The sequence below is a fragment of the Entelurus aequoreus genome, linkage group LG01 (genome assembly GCF_033978785.1).
Source record: "Entelurus aequoreus isolate RoL-2023_Sb linkage group LG01, RoL_Eaeq_v1.1, whole genome shotgun sequence".
Classification (NCBI taxonomy): Eukaryota; Metazoa; Chordata; class Actinopteri; order Syngnathiformes; family Syngnathidae; genus Entelurus; species Entelurus aequoreus.
In genome coordinates this window covers 102,189,694-102,205,954 of record NC_084731.1, presented here as the reverse complement: position 1 = coordinate 102,205,954, position 16,261 = coordinate 102,189,694, and the positions used below count along the sequence as shown (strand labels likewise).

General features: G+C 38.6%; 1 protein-coding gene across 7 annotated transcripts in view; it reads left to right on the top strand.

The window, feature by feature from the left end:
* The window catches only part of LOC133660751 (innate immunity activator protein-like), a 90,538-nt gene that overhangs the window by 34,130 nt on the left and 40,147 nt on the right, over positions 1-16,261 (top strand). For all 7 annotated transcript variants that reach the window (XM_062064364.1, XM_062064375.1, XM_062064367.1 and 4 more), the window contains 4 exons: positions 3,598-3,704; positions 9,152-9,285; positions 15,169-15,297; positions 15,359-15,590. In XM_062064364.1, coding sequence (XP_061920348.1) covers positions 3,650-3,704; positions 9,152-9,285; positions 15,169-15,297; positions 15,359-15,590 — 550 coding nt within the window. In that variant the 5' untranslated portion in view covers positions 3,598-3,649. The remainder of the gene's footprint in view (positions 1-3,597; positions 3,705-9,151; positions 9,286-15,168; positions 15,298-15,358; positions 15,591-16,261) is intronic.

Below are 16,261 nucleotides of genomic sequence, written 5' to 3'. Positions count from 1 at the left end.
GGAAAATGAAAGCTGCTCAGAAATTCGCCAGGAAGGCTCATGTCAGAGCCATCAAAGCAAAAAAGCCAAAGTAATGTGTGAATGAAGCAAAGTAATGTGTAAACAATGTCACTAATTAGATGAACCATCTGTGGATGTGAAGTGAACACTAGTAAGGTTGTAAATACTGTATAGAGTAGGCTAACCCATGTGGTTCCTGTGGATGAAGTTGTAATTACTGTTGTGACTAAATAACATAGTGAGTGAAACAGACATAGTGATTCATTTGGATGAATAGGCTGTGTATTAATGTCAACTCTGTTGATAATTTTTCAATTCTTTAAACACTAAAACATTTTTAAATGGTGCTATTTTTTTGCTAATTTTTGCATGTTAAATTGCTGAAAAACCAGGAGCTTCGGAGGGGGTTGCCCCCAGACTCCGGCTTACTTTCAGTTGTTTTCATTAAGTTCAAATCACATGCCTGTAACCAGTATCGTTAAAAACTGTATCGGTGGATATCTACTCAGATAGTCCATGTCCGGTGGTGAAACAATTCAAGAGTGTGTTTTAAGACGTTTTGATGAGCGTCTGAAGGTTGAGTCACAGCATGCTAGTGAGATTCAAGCTACACTCCTCAGTCTTGCCAGCGTAATAATGATGTGTCATCTCTGCTGATAACAGCCGACGTTAGGAGCCGTGCAAACAAGTCGCGGCGTTCACCTCGTTTTCCACCCCTCTTTGCGCTGGAATACCATTCCACCACACCGTCGCACATTCCGCCCATCCCTTTGGTTAATCATCCAGCCAGGGTCGCCATGGCGCTATGATGACACCTGTGTGATTGTGGGGTCAAAGTGGCGAGTCACACCTGGATCACTGCAGTCACATGACTAACGCTCTGATTGGACGCTGGTGTGCGTCACTCACAGACGAGACATCTTCATATCAGAAATGAGTGTGCAGCCATTTTATTGCATGATCAATAACACAAATAGATTAGATTTAGATGGCACTTTTTGTGTTTTTGTACAGTGAAACCAATGATCCCATTTCACAAGCTACATTTGGAGCCACATCTGCCGTGGGTAGACTTAACACAGACGTGGTGCCATTTCACAATAAAAACACAACACAGTCTTTCGCATTTTACTCCACATGGGCAGCAAATAGATGTTTGTGTGTGTTGCTTTAATGCTAATGAGTTTTTCTCCGACTGAGTGTGTGTGTCCCAGAAGTACAAACCCCAAAACCAGTGAAGTTGGCACGTTGTCCATCCATCCATTTTCTACCGCTTGTCCCTTTTGGGGTCGCGGTGGGTGCTGGAGCCTATCTCAGCTACGTAAATGGTAAATAAAAACAGAATACAATGATTTGCAAATCCTTTTCAACTTACATTCTATTGAATGTAAAGTTCAAGACAAGATATTTAATGTTCACACTGAGAAACTGCTTCTTTTTTTTTTCTTCCAAATAATCCTTAATTTAGAATTTAATGGCAGCAACACATTGCAAAAAAGTTGTCACAGGGGCATTTTTACCACTGTGTTACATGGCCTTTCCTTTTAACAACAGTCAGTAAACATTTGGGAACTGAGGAGACACATTTTTGAAGTGGAATTCAATCCCATTCTTGCTTGATGTACAGCTTAAGTTGTTCAACAGTCCGGGGTCTCCGTTGTGGTATTTTAGGCTTCATAATGCGCCACACATTTTCAATGGGAAACAGGTCTGGACTACAGGCAGGCCAGTATAGTATCCGCACTCTTTTACTATGAAGCCACGCTGTTGTAACACGTGCAGAATGTGGCTTGGCATTGTCTTGTTGAAATAAGCAGGGGCGTCCATGAAAAAGACACTTGGATGGCCACATATGTTGCTTCAAAACCTGTTTGTACCTTTCAGCATTAATGGTGCCTTCACAGATGTGTAAGTTACCCTTGCCTTGGGCACAAATACACCCCCATACCATCACAGATGCTGGCTTTTCAACTTTGCGCCTAGAACAGTCCGGATGGTTCTTTTCCTCTTTGGTGCGGAGGACACGACGTCCACAGTTTCCAAAAACAATTTGAAATGTGGACTTGTCAGACCACAGAACACTTTTCCACTTTGCATCAGTCCATCTTAGACGAGCTCGGGCCCAGCAAAGTGTTTCTGGGTGAATATGCAGTACCGCCTGAGGGATGGAAGGTCACGGGCATGCCGCTTACGTGCAGTGATTTCTCCAGATTCTCTGAACCTTTTGATGATATTGCGGACCGTAGATGGTGAAATCCCTAAATTCCCTGCAATAGCTCATTGAGAAATGTTGTTCTTAAATTGTTGGACAATTTACTCACGCATTTGTTGACAGAGTGATTCTGATTCTGATTCTGAAAGTTGTGACCCTCACCCCATCCTTGTTTGTGAATGACTGAGCATTTCATGGAAGTTGCTTTTATACCCAATCATGGCACCCACCTGTTCCCAATTAGCCTGTTCACCTGTGGGATGTTCCAAAAAAGTGTTTGATGAGCATTCCTCAACTTTCTCAGTCTTTTTTGCCACTTGTGCCAGCTTTTTTGAAACATGTTGCAGGCATCAAATTCCAAATGAGCTAATATTTGCAGAAAATAACAACATTTTCCAGTTTGAACATGAAATATCTTGTCTTTGCAGTCTATTCAATTAAATATTAGTTGAAAAGGATTTGCAAATCATTGTATTCTGTTTTTATTTACCATTTACACAACTTACCAACTTCACTGGTTTTGGGGTTTGTCTATATATATATATATATATATATATATATATATATAATGTATGCATGTATGTATATATATGTAATGTATGTATGTATGTATATATATTTATATGTGTGTATATATATATGTATGTATGTATGTATGTGTATATATATATATGTGTATATATATATATATACCTGTATGTATTTTTTTTATTTTTATATATGTGTATGTATATACTGTATATGTATATGTGGATATACATTTGTGGTCAAAGGTTTACATACACTTGTAAAGAACATAATGTCATGGCTGTCTTGAGTTTCCAATAATTTCTACAACTCTTTATTTTTTGTGATAGAGTGATTGGAGCACATACTTGTTGGTCACAAAAAACATTCATGAAGTTTGGTTCTTTTATGAATTTATTATGGGTCTACTGAAAATGTGACCAAGTCTGCTGGGTCAAAAGTATACATACAGCAACATACATGATCAATTTTGGTGATGTAGAAAAGTTACAATCAAATCAAATTAGCTTCATAGCCTCTTAACTTCATGTGAGTGATTATGATTGACGACACCTGTTGACTTCTCTGAGCCCATTTAAATGGGGCTCATTTGATGCAGTCATTGGACTCAGATAAAAACGCGACAATGGGAAAGTCAAAGGAACTCAGCACAGATCTGAAAAAACGATTCATTGACTTGAACAAGTCAGGAAAGTCACTTGGAGCCATTTCAAAGCAGATTAAGGTCCCAAGAGCAACTGTGCAGACAATTGTTGCACACATGCCCTACAATTGTTGCACACCTGCCCTACAGATACATATTACTGTTCGAACATCGTTTAAAAATCTTACGTTGTTTTTTCAAACTGTGTTTCCAGGAAATGGTGATAATTGCCTTTTCTGGTCAGTGAAGAAGAGGAAGCAAAGAGTATGGAAGTCAACGGGGAAGTCAGTGATTCTGACAGCGGCATCATCCTTCACTCTGGTAAGTCAAACTACCTCATTTGTCATTTCCCCTCTTCACTTTATTTTGCATTCTAATAGATAGTTATAAACTATTTGCTTGCCTAACAGAATTGCTATTGCGACATCCAGTGGACACATTTAGAACAGCACTTTCTTTCATTTAAAAACGCAGCTCAATTTTCCGCTGAGTAAACTCGTCTCGCGGGCCGGATTGAACCTGTTCCCGGGCCGCATGTTTGACATCCCTGGGCTAGACAAGAACAATTAATACATTATTAGTTGAATTTGACATCACAAGGACACTATCAATTAATACATCATCAGTCTAATTCATTACTAAATACCGCATTTTACTGACTATAAGCTGCTACTTTTCTCCTAAGCTTTGCACCCTGCGGCTTATACAAAGGTGCGGCTAATCTGAGGATTTTTCTTTGCTAACGGCTAATTATGGAATGTATTAAGGAAAGAAATCAAACAATGTACTAAAGTAATCAACTGTACGAAACTGTTCAAACTCAAAGTATTTACAAAAATACAAGGAAGAAGAATCCTGATAAACATGTTGAACCTTATTATGAAGAGAGAATATCCCTTTCATCTCATAAAAGATGAATAAAGACATCAACGACTTCTGTTTTGTTTGATTATCCGTTTTACTGCCGCGTTACACACACCGTTTTGAACCAATTAAGGTATGTAAACAAATTTTTATAAATATCTCATTTGAAAATGTTTCTGCACCTAATATAGTACAGGCCAAAAGTTTGGACACACCTTCTCCTCATTCAATGTGTTTTCTTTATTTTCATGAATATTTACATTGTAGATTGTCACATCAAAACTATGAATGAACACATGTGGAGTTACGTTCCTAACAAAAAAAGGTGAAATAACTGAAAACATGTTTTGTATTCTCGTTTCTTCAAAATAGCCACCCTTTGCTCTGATTACTGCTTTGCACACTCTTGGCATTCTCTCCATGAGCTTCAAGAGGTAGTCACTTGAAATGGTTTTCACTTCACAGGTGTGCTTGAAGCTTTGAGGTTTCTTCCCTAGAGAGTTGTTTTCTTTTGCCGTTGTTGCCAAGTTCTTGCTTGGTTGTCTTTAATGTATGTATCCCAATTCCTAACTTCTGTTATGAATTGGCACTATACAAGTTCAGTTGAGCTGTTATTTTTGTACAGGCATCATTCTGGTTGTCATTAGACTGTGCTGCTGTACCTAATGTAGGATTGTCCCGATACCAATATTTTGGTACCGGTACCAAAATATATTTCGATACTCTTCTAAATAAAGGGGACCACATAAAAATGTCATTATTGGCTTTATTTTAACAAAAAAATCTTAGGGTACATTAAACATATGTTTATTATTGTAATTTAGTCCTTAAATACAATAGTGAACATACTAGACAACTTGTCTTTTAGTAGTAAGTAAACAAACAAAGACTCCTAATTAGTTTGCTGACGTATGCAGTAACATTGTGTCATTTATATTGTATTATTTTGTCAACATTATTAAGGACAAGTGGTAGAAAATGAATTATTAATCTACTTGTTCATTTACTGTTAATATCTGCTTACTTTCTCTTTTGTTCTATCTACACTTCTGTTAAAATATAATAATCACTTATTCTTCTGTTGTTTGATACTTTACATTAGTTTTGGATGATACCACACATTTAGGTATCGCTCAGATACCAAGTAGTTACAGGATCATACATTGGTCATATTCAAAGTCCTCATGTGTCCAAGGACATATTTCCTGAGTTTACAAACATAATATGATTTTTTTTTTTTTTTTAAAGAAAAAAGATTTTGTGTTGATAAAAAATATCGATGGAATCATAGTAGTATCGACTAGATACGCTCTTGTACTTGGTATCATTACAGTAAATGTCAGGTGTAGATCCACCCATGGCATTTGTTTACATCGTGACGCCGGTGAGCTACAGTGTGTAGTGAAACATGTTTAGCTATTCCTCGTCCTCTAGTGATAATGCTACTTGTAAGAAACGTACTATATTTGTCGCCATGGAGACGAAGATTTGTGATTTAGAAGTAGCTAAAACACTGCCGACTGCGGATGGACATTAGCCGCTCGCTAGCTAGCCATGTCTTAAAGCACCTCTTCCTGAGGGTGTTTCAGTGTTATAACTTCACCTTTATCTTTACTTTTTAAGCCAAAATGCGTCCATTCTCCCTTTTCTGCCTACACCCAGTGTCTGCTTGTAAGTACTCTGTGTGTGTGCTCTGCTGAACATGCTCCTCTGCTCATAAAACCAGCAATGTCATGACGTGACGAAGACGCACCGTCATGCCTGTAAAAAAAAAAGGGGGGGAACCGGTACTTATCCAACAGAGTATACATTAGTACCGCGATACTATACTAGTACCGGTATACCGTACAACCCTAACCTAATACTATGGCTGCTGGCTGTATTTCCCTGACTTTGTCCTTCCACCAACAACAACAAACTCAAGCCGTGACACAGAGTCACTTTGTTGCGGTGTGACGTCACTCGGCTGCAGTTACATTGCTGCACTTTATTTTGCAACTTTTTTTTTGTAAAACACCGTCTAAGGCGTTCAGCGGCCAAGTTGTGTTGTCGTCTCCCACACAGCAGCAGTGTTGTTGTCCTACTGCTGCCTTCTGGCCTTCGGTCACATTCCTTGCGGCCTTAATTGGAGCGCGTGGCGTCTCCTCCACACAATGAGCGAGTGTCCGTCCATCAAGGAAGGAATTCTATTGTCACACTTGTTTCCTGTGTTTGTCAGTACCTGTTAATAATCTCCAAAGGTATGCGCTCCTCAATGCATTGTCACCGAAGCTCCTCCCTGCAGCCAGGGGACTAATCCTGATGTCATTAGTCGCCATGGCGACAGGCCGTACAAGTCGGAACACTCACACCACGCGTGGTCACAAGTTGCACACTTTCATTGTCGCCATTAAACTCAACAACAAAAGCATTCTTCTAAATCAGCGGTGGCAAACTTGTTTTCATTGAGGTCCACACCGCAGTCATGGCTGCCACTAGAGGGCCGCTTGTAACAGTGCCTATGAATTTCAATATTTAAAAAAAAAAAATGTACGTAAAGTGTAAAAAAAAATGGTGGATTTTGCCACTGTTTTTTACAAAAAAAACCTGGCAGCTTAGTTGCCAGACTTTTACTGTAAAATAAATATGTCCCTGGACACATGAGGACTTTGAATATGACCAATGTATGATCCTGTAACTACTTGGTATCGGATTGATACCCAAATTCGTGGTGTCATCCAAAACTAATGTAAAGTATCAAACAAGGGAAGAATAAGTGATTATTACATTTTAACAGAAGTGTAGATAGAACATGTTAAAAGAGAAAGTAACCAGATATTAACAGTAAATGAACAAGTAGATTAATAATACATTTTCTACCACTTGTCCTTAATAATGTTGACAAAATAATAGAATATAAATTACACAATATGTTACTGCATACGTCAGCAGACTAACTAAGAGTCTTTGTTTGTTTACTTCCTACTAAAAGACACGTTGTCTAGTATGTTCACTATTTTATTTAAGGACTAAATTACAATAATAAACATATGTTTAATGTACCCTAAGATTTGTTGTTCAAATAAAGCCGATTAATGCAATTTTTTTGTGGTCCCCGGTACTTAGAAATGTATCTAAATAATTTTGGTACCGGTACCAAAATATTGGTATCGGGACAACACTACAACATATCACTGTAAATAGAAATACAGTACCATTGTTTAATTTTATTTTGGCAATTCAGCTGCCAGTTTTTTACCATAATAAAATGTGGTACCATAAAATCATCAACCGTGGATTTTACTGTAAAAAAACAAAAAACTGACAGCTCAGTCGACTTAATTTTACTGTAAAAAAACAAACATTGGTCGTTTTTATTTCAACTTGCAGTAATATGTTGTAAAAAAAACTTTTTTACAGTAAAATCTATTGGTCATTTTTATAGTGTACAATTTGATGGATAACTTGCTTCGAAATCATATTTATTTGGATTTTGACCAACAATGTTAGATAATATAATATTTGTTGCAATATTGGACACTATTTTTCCCTGTCAAACTAGAAAAAAAATAACTAATACCTTTACTAAGAAAATAAGAAAGTAAAAAAAGAAAATATAAGGTATTTTATTGACACATATTATTTCCAGGCTTCTGCGGGCCATATAAATTGACGTGGAGGGCCAGATCTGGCCCGCCGGCCTTGAGTTTGACGCCTGTGTTCTAAATAGTCAGATTGTTCTCTAACTGTTCACAAGTATTGCTTTTAAATTATGTAACACCCTTTTTTACTGTTTTGTCGACAGTTTTTGGAACATTTGTACCAAGTAATTAAGGGCCAAACTGGTGATATTGTTAGGGCCGTATTGAAATGAAAACTATTATATGAACAATTATGAAAACACATCATTAATAAGTCTTCGTGTTGCATGAATAAGGTCATATCTTTTCTTTTACAGGAACTAAGTTAACACAAAATATGTATATAGTGTCATCATTAATTTAGTTAGAATTTATCTATTTTAGCACTGTGTATGTACATTTATTTTTCCTTTCTTTTGCAGTATATTTGATAAGTATGTATTTTTGTAATCAGCCTGACCTAAGCCTTGATAATAATCTTTGTGATGAACACATGCTTTCATATCGTCATTAAACTGTAAGTAGGTTAGATATTATTGAATCGGGTTCAATAATATAGTAAGATGTCACTGTTAATATTTGGAGTTGGCCCTGGGCCCATGTGTAGTGGAAAAGTTGGGCCCTGAAGTCAAAACGGTTAAAAACCCCTACTATACGATATATGTCAGTGATATATATGCTTTGTGAAAAAACGAACGTTATTTAAAATATATTAAATCAGCCCCTTAAGTCATCTGGCAGGTATGAAATTATAAAAGGATGTTGCTGAATAGACAATGTGTTTTATATTTTTTGTTTTTGTCCAATTATGTTGACACACACACACTCCTCTCTCACAGCCGTGTGTGGAACAGTTTGCACAGCCTTTTCGAAAGTGCTAAATAGTGCTCCCAAAACGCTGCTGAGTGTTGATAAATCACACCGCGTGTGCTAAATTAAGTTAAAAAGTTAAAGTACCAATGATTGTCACACACACACTAGGTGTGGCGAAATTATTCTCTGCATTTGACCTATCACCCTTGATCACCCCCTGCGAGGTGAGGGGAGCAGTGAGCAGCAGCGGTGGCCGCGCCCGGGGATCATTATATTTGCATCTTCTCCTCCCAGTATTTTGGGCATTTTGATGATATTTTACATACTCATGAAGACACATTTATTCTGCTCACTTAACATACGCAATCCTCTGCTCACAAGTTTAGTAGATCAGCTTTGCACCTGTTTTAGTACACGCAAACTATCGGTGCATCCGGCCCTGAGTGTGTTTTTGTTTTCTGCACGCCGCAGGCTCGGACAGCCCGACGTCTCACGCGAAGGACGTCAGCACGCACACGCGGGCCATGAGGCTCAAGCACCAGGCGCTCCAAGAGCGACTGGACCTGTGCCTCCTGGAGCTGAAGAAGGTCTGCATCCGAGAAGCCGTGAGTAAACACTGGTCACGTCATCGTTTCATTGCCCTGGCAATGTGTCAGAGCAGATGGTGCACACCTTTTTATGTGGGAAGGCTTGCTGAGACCTTTGCTGCACCTTCACAAAAGCACAACCAAGAGCTCTTTTTCCCTACGTGGAAGTCTCTCTTTCACGTCAGCACTTTTGAAGGTGTTAGCCGCATGGCGAGAAGAAGCTGGATTACTTAGAATTTGTCACAGCGGGAGTTTGAAAACAAGGCACTGGAAAGAAAAAGAGAAGTTGATTCCTAACAAGTGGGAGTCCTTGACAACTAAATGTTATTACACTTGTTTGCCCTTTGACTTGTTGCTATTAGATCCACCCAGGAAGTCATCATGTAATTCTTGTTTGTAGCAGAATTGCATCAAATGTATTTATTTGTTTACAGACTGACATTATTGTTTCTTTTGTTAATATCAGAGTCCGTTCTGCAAAAATAACTTATATATACTGTACGTACATTTATATATGTATATACATACATACATTTATCTAAATACATACATACACACATACATATATACATACATTTATATACAAACCCCGTTTCCATATGAGTTGGGAAATTGTATTAGATGTAAATATAAACGGAATACAATGATTTGCAAATCCTTTTCAACCCATATTCAATTGAATGCACTACAAAGACAAGATATTTGATGTTCAAACTCATAAACTTTATTTTTTTTTGCAAATAATAATTAACTTAGAATTTCACGTGCCAAAGTAGTTGGGAAAGGGCATGTTCACCACTGTGTTACATAGCCTTTCCTTTTAACAACACTCAGTAAACATTTGGGAACTGAGGAGACACGTTTTTTAAGCTTCTCAGGTGGAATTCTTTCCCATTCTTGCTTGATGTACAGCTTAAGTAGTTCAACAGTCCGGGGGTCTCCGTTGTGGTATTTTAGGCTTCATAATGCCAAACTTTTGAATGGTAGTGTACATATGTACACATACATTTATCATTTGTATATATATTACATCCATATATACAGTACATACATGCATATATATACATACATACATACATTTATACATATATACACATACATATATTAACATATACATTATTCATACATATGTACATAACATTTTCATATATACATACATTTATATTTACATGCATATATACATACCGTATTTTTCGGACTATAAGTCGCAGTATTTTTCATAGTTTGGCTGGGGGTGCGACTTATACTCAGGAATGTGTGAAATTATTAACACATTACCGTAAAATATCAAATAATATTATTTAGCTCATTCACGTAAGGGACTAGACGTAAAAGATTTCATCGGATTTAGCGATTAGGAGTGACAGATTGTTTGGTAAACGTATAGCAAGTTCTATATGTTATAGTTATTTGAATGACTCTTACCATAATATGTTACGTTAACATACCAGACACGTTCTCAGTTGGTTATTTATGCGTCATATAAAGTACATTTATTCAGCCTGTTGTTCACTATTCTTTATTTATTTTGAATTGCCTTTCAAATGTCTATTCTAGGTGTTGGATTTTATCAAATACATTGCCCCAAAAAATGCGACTTATACTCCAGTGCGACTTATATATGTTTTTTTTCTTTCTTTATTATGCATTTTCGGCCGGTGCGACTTATACTCCGGAGGACTTATACTCCGAAAAATACAGTACATACATACAGTACATGTATACACACATACACTTATATATACATACATACATACATTTATATATGTATTTATTTATTTGTTTACAGACAGACATAATTTTGTATTACATTATTGTTTCCTGTGTTAATAGCAGAGTCCGTTCTGCAACAAGGTCATCCCTAGAAGCGCACAGTTTATACACAGGGACCCACAGTTAAAATATACATCATCATACAGTATAATATACAGAATACAGTACAATACAGTTCCTTTCAAAATCTACCCACCAAGTACTCATTTACCAGTCCATACCAACAGGTTGACATTTATAAAGAAGGAATCTTAAAATCCACCAAATCAGTCTCGATATCCTATTATTCAAATGTGATGAAGCAATATTGCAATAGTTTATATGTGGTGCAAATAGAGTCCCATACAGAATTAGGAGAGCGTTAAGACGAAGAAAGTCCCTCAATTTTGAGAGTATACCGAAATATTTAGATCATTTATTCATGAAATATTAAATATGTATAAATCCATCTAAGTATATAGCTAGGAATTTAGTGCGCTCAACTCTCTCAATTGCTGTACCATTTATTTTGATCAGTATCTTATAAACATTTTTAGAAAGCACTTGTTGGAAGGACTTGGGTCAGTGAAGAAAAGGTGTGGCTCCGGAATTCTTCAGGTAGACGAGATGATCAGGATTGGCTGATTTTCGTGAAAATGTAAATGGTAGACCATTGCCGCTTAATAATGGCGATCGCGAAAGCCGATCCCCTCTGGCTGATACTTTATTTCAGGGGTGCCCATTAGATCGATCGCAAGCTACCGGTCGATCGGGAAGGGTTTAAAAGGAAAAGTAGACCTAAAAAAATACTGATCATCAATCCTCAATAGCTGTGGTCCCCAACCTTTGTCAACACTTGAAAATTTGTCCCACGGACCGGGGGGGGGGGGTGTTTTTGTTTTTTTTGTCATAAAAAAATACAATCATGGGTGCTTACGGACTGTATCCCTACAGACTGTATTGATCTATATTGATATATAATGTAGGAACCAGAAATATTAATAACAGAAAGAAACAACCCTTTTGTGCGAATGAGTGTAAATGGAGGAGGGAGGTTTTTTGGGTTGGTGCACTAATTGTAAGTGTATCTTGTGTTTTTTATGGTGATTGAATAAAAAAATAAAAAAATATTTTTTATTATATATATTTTTTTTAATTTCTTGTGCGGCCCAGTACCAATCGATCCACGGACCGGTACCGGGCCGCGGCCTGGTGGTTGGGGACCACTGCTCAATGGGACGTCACTTTCCTCACTTGATTGACATTGTGAGATAACGCTGAAGGTGGCTCAGTGTGAAGAAGAATAAAAACGACCAACATTAAGGCGAGAAGCACTTTTTATTTCAACACTCTCTCTCCGTACCGGCCCTCAAAACTGTAAGGACCCACCACACAGTTCCTGTCTTCACAATAAAAGTGCCGCACCATCCTGCCCGCACTAATAAAATAAAAGTCTAGCGCATGCAAGCTAGCAAGCTACGGAGTTAACTCCAATGTATTTTTTGTAACGGGTATAAAAATGAGTATAAAAAGCTGTAAACTCGAAAATGTGGAAGTTATTGGCAACAACTGTGAATCCTGTCTGATTCCAATCAATGCAAGTCATCAGAATCAGGTCAAAAGTAGCAGGATTTGGATACTGTCGCTTAGCGGGAATTGGTAGCATTTGGGTTGAGACGTGAGAGGTAGCATCCAAGTAGAGGTGGAGGTAGTCAAGACCGGTTGTTGTGAAACTGGACACATCATCTGATCGTTGCTTCAGGTTAAAAAATCCCAGAAGTGATCCTTCTTCCCCGTTGACACCCGGGCTGGGCACTCGTGTCAGGACCTGCCCAGGTGACGGAGTTGGAGGCGCCGCACCTTCTCCTTCCCCGCAGTCATCGTGATCAATAATAAGTACACGTACATATACGTACGCGCTTATACGCCAGCTGCATCTTAAATAGTGCATTTTAGCAGTGATGACATCATGAAGTGTGTTGCTGAATTTTTTCATGGAGGTTTGCTGCAGGTCCACTAGAAGACTGTGAAGAATGTGCTAGAATTGTGCAATGGACTCCATAAAGGTCTATGTCTCAACATGTGAGGACAACTTCATGCTTTTCAAGCTCTCACGCATGACTGACTTTTGTCTATGCCAGCTGATAGAGATACTTGTTATCCCACTTTGGGGCCACGGACTGACAAATGAAAGACATTTTGCCAGTTTTTACCTTCAAAACCACTACAATATATACTTTTGTTTTAAATAATGACAAAATGCCATGTCGGTATAAATTTTGTGTGAATGCTGAAGAGCCAAAACCAAACTGAAATGCAAATGGTTAGCACACTGGCTACAAACCTCGTTTCCATATGAGTTGGGAAATTGTGTTAGATGTAAATATAAACGGAATACAATGATTTGCAAATCCTTTTCAACCCATATTCAATTGAATGCACTACAAAGACAAGATATTTGATGTTCAAACTCATAAACTTTATTATTTTTTTGCAAATAATAATTAACTTAGAATTTCATGGCTGCAACACGTGCCAAAGTAGTTGGGAAAGGGCATGTTCACCACTGTGTTACATGGCCTTTCCTTTTAACAACACTCAGTAAACGTTTGGGAACTGAGGAGACACATTTTTTAAGCTTCTTAGGTGGAATTCTTTCCCATTCTTGCTTGATGTACAGCTTAAGTTGTTCAACAGTCCGGGGGTCTCTGTTGTGGTATTTTAGGCTTCATAATGCGCCACACATTTTCAATGGGAGACAGGTCTGGACTACAGGCAGGCCAGTCTAGTACCCGCACTCTTTTACTATGAAGCCACGTTGATGTAACACGTGGCTTGCCATTGTCTTGCTGAAATAAGCAGGGGCGTCCATGGTAACGTTGCTTGGATGGCAACATATGTTGCTCCAAAACCTGTATGTACCTTTCAGCATTAATGGCGCCTTCACAGATGCGTAAGTTACCCATGTCTTGGGCACTAATACACCCGCATACCATCACAGATGCTGGCTTTTCAACTTTGCGCCTATAACAATCCGGATGGTTCTTTTCCTCTTTGGTCCGGAGGACACGACGTCCACAGTTTCCAAAAACAATTTGAAATGTGGACTCGTCAGACCACAGAACACTTTTCCACTTTGTATCAGTCCATCTTAGATGAGCTCGGGCCCAGCGAAGCCGACGGCATTTCTGGGTGTTGTTGATAAACGGTTTTCGCCTTGCATTGGAGAGTTTTAACTTGCACTTACAGATGTAGCAACCAACTGTAGTTACTGACAGTGGGTTTCTGAAGTGTTCCTGAGCCCATGTGGTGATATCCTTTACACACTGATGTCGCTTGTTGATGCAGTACAGCCTGAGGGATGGAAGGTCACAGGCTTAGCTGCTTACGTGCAGTGATTTCTCCAGATTCTCTGAACCCTTTGATGATATTACGGACCGTAGATGGTGAAATCCCTAAATTCCTTGCAATAGCTGGTTGAGAAAGGTTTTTCTTTAACTGTTCAACAATTTGCTCACGCATTTGTTGACAAAGTGGTGACCCTCACCCCATCCTTGTTTGTGAATGACTGAGCATTTCATGGAATCTACTTTTATACCCAATCATGGCACCCACCTGTTCCCAATTTGCCTGTTCACCTGTGGGATGTTCCAAATAAGTGTTTGATGAGCATTCCTCAACTTTATCAGTATTTATTGCCACCTTTCCCAACTTCTTTGTCACGTGTTGCTGGCATCAAATTCTAAAGTTAATGATTATTTCCAAAAAAAATAAAAATGTTTATCAGTTTGAACATCAAATATGTTGTCTTTGTAGCATATTCAACTGAATATGGGTTGAAAATGATTTGCAAATCATTGTATTCCGTTTATATTTACATCTAACACAATTTCCCAACTCATATGGAAACGGGGTTTGTATATCACACACATATTTATATATGTATTGTGTATATATGTATATATATATATTTTTATATATATATATATATATATATATATATATATATATATATATATATATATATATATATATATATATATATGTGTGTGTAGCGCTTAAGATTGTGTTTACAGTAGAAATGTGTATTTTATTCATTGCAGGAAAAAGAACTTTGAAATGTGACCAGATGTGATGTGTGTTGTTCAGGAGCTGACGGGCCGGCTGTCAGGAGATTATCCTCTGCTGCCGGGAGAGAAACTTCCGCAGATCCGCAAACGCATCGGAGCTGCTTTCCTGCTGGACCAGCACAGCATCCCCGGGGGAGGCCAGATTAAAGTAGGTTCGGTGACGCTCTGCTTCTGGACGGGCTGCAAACCTTCTCCCCTTCCATCTGCAGGAGTCCGCCCTGAACCAGGTGGATGCCGAGTTGGCTCTCCAGTTCAAGATCTACGAGGCGGCGCGTCAGCTGTGCCAGGACCGGCACCTGGCCAAGGCAGTGAGGAAGAGTCGCCTGAAGCAGTGCAGGTGTGAGGAGAAGAAGCTGCGACATCTGCAGGAGACCGCCTTCCAACTGCGGCTGGAGCACGGCCGCTCATCACCGCTTCCTGCTTTCAGCCTCCCACTGCAAGGTGAGAACCTGGATCGTCTAACACTAGAACGCTGCTCCTTAGAACATCCTTCATAGGCTGCCTGAGTGGTCCACAACAGGGATGGTTCATTTTTAGTTCGACAAGCTAGCAGCTAATTATTTGTCTCCATACGCAGTGTGGAGCTGCTCCAAAAAATTTTGAATAATCACTTCCATTAAGGCAAATAAACTGCATTTCTGTGTATCTTAAAGGAGAACTGCACTGAAGTGATTAGATCTAAACGTTTGTTTACACAAACTCAGTTATTGTTGTTTTCCTTCATGTTTACAAACTTAGAGCAGCAGGGAAGTGCTCTGGACGGCCAGACTATAAAAGAAACCAAACAAAATGCTGGAACACCGCAAAAAACACTTATTCGGAAATGTGGAGCAGACGGCGTCCACAAAGTAAGAGCGCTGCATGAAAATGATCGTCTATCGCAGTGTTTTTCAACCTTTTCTGAGCCTAGGCACATTTTTTTCATTGAAAAAATCCAGAGGCACACCACCAGCAGAAAACAATGAAACTCAGCAGCTGATATTGACAGTAAAAAGTCGTTCTCGCAATTGTTGGATATGAATTCAAACCATAACCAAGCATGCATCACTATAGCTCTTGTCTCAAAGTAGGTGTCCTGTCACATGACGCTGCGACTTATTTTAAGTTTGTTG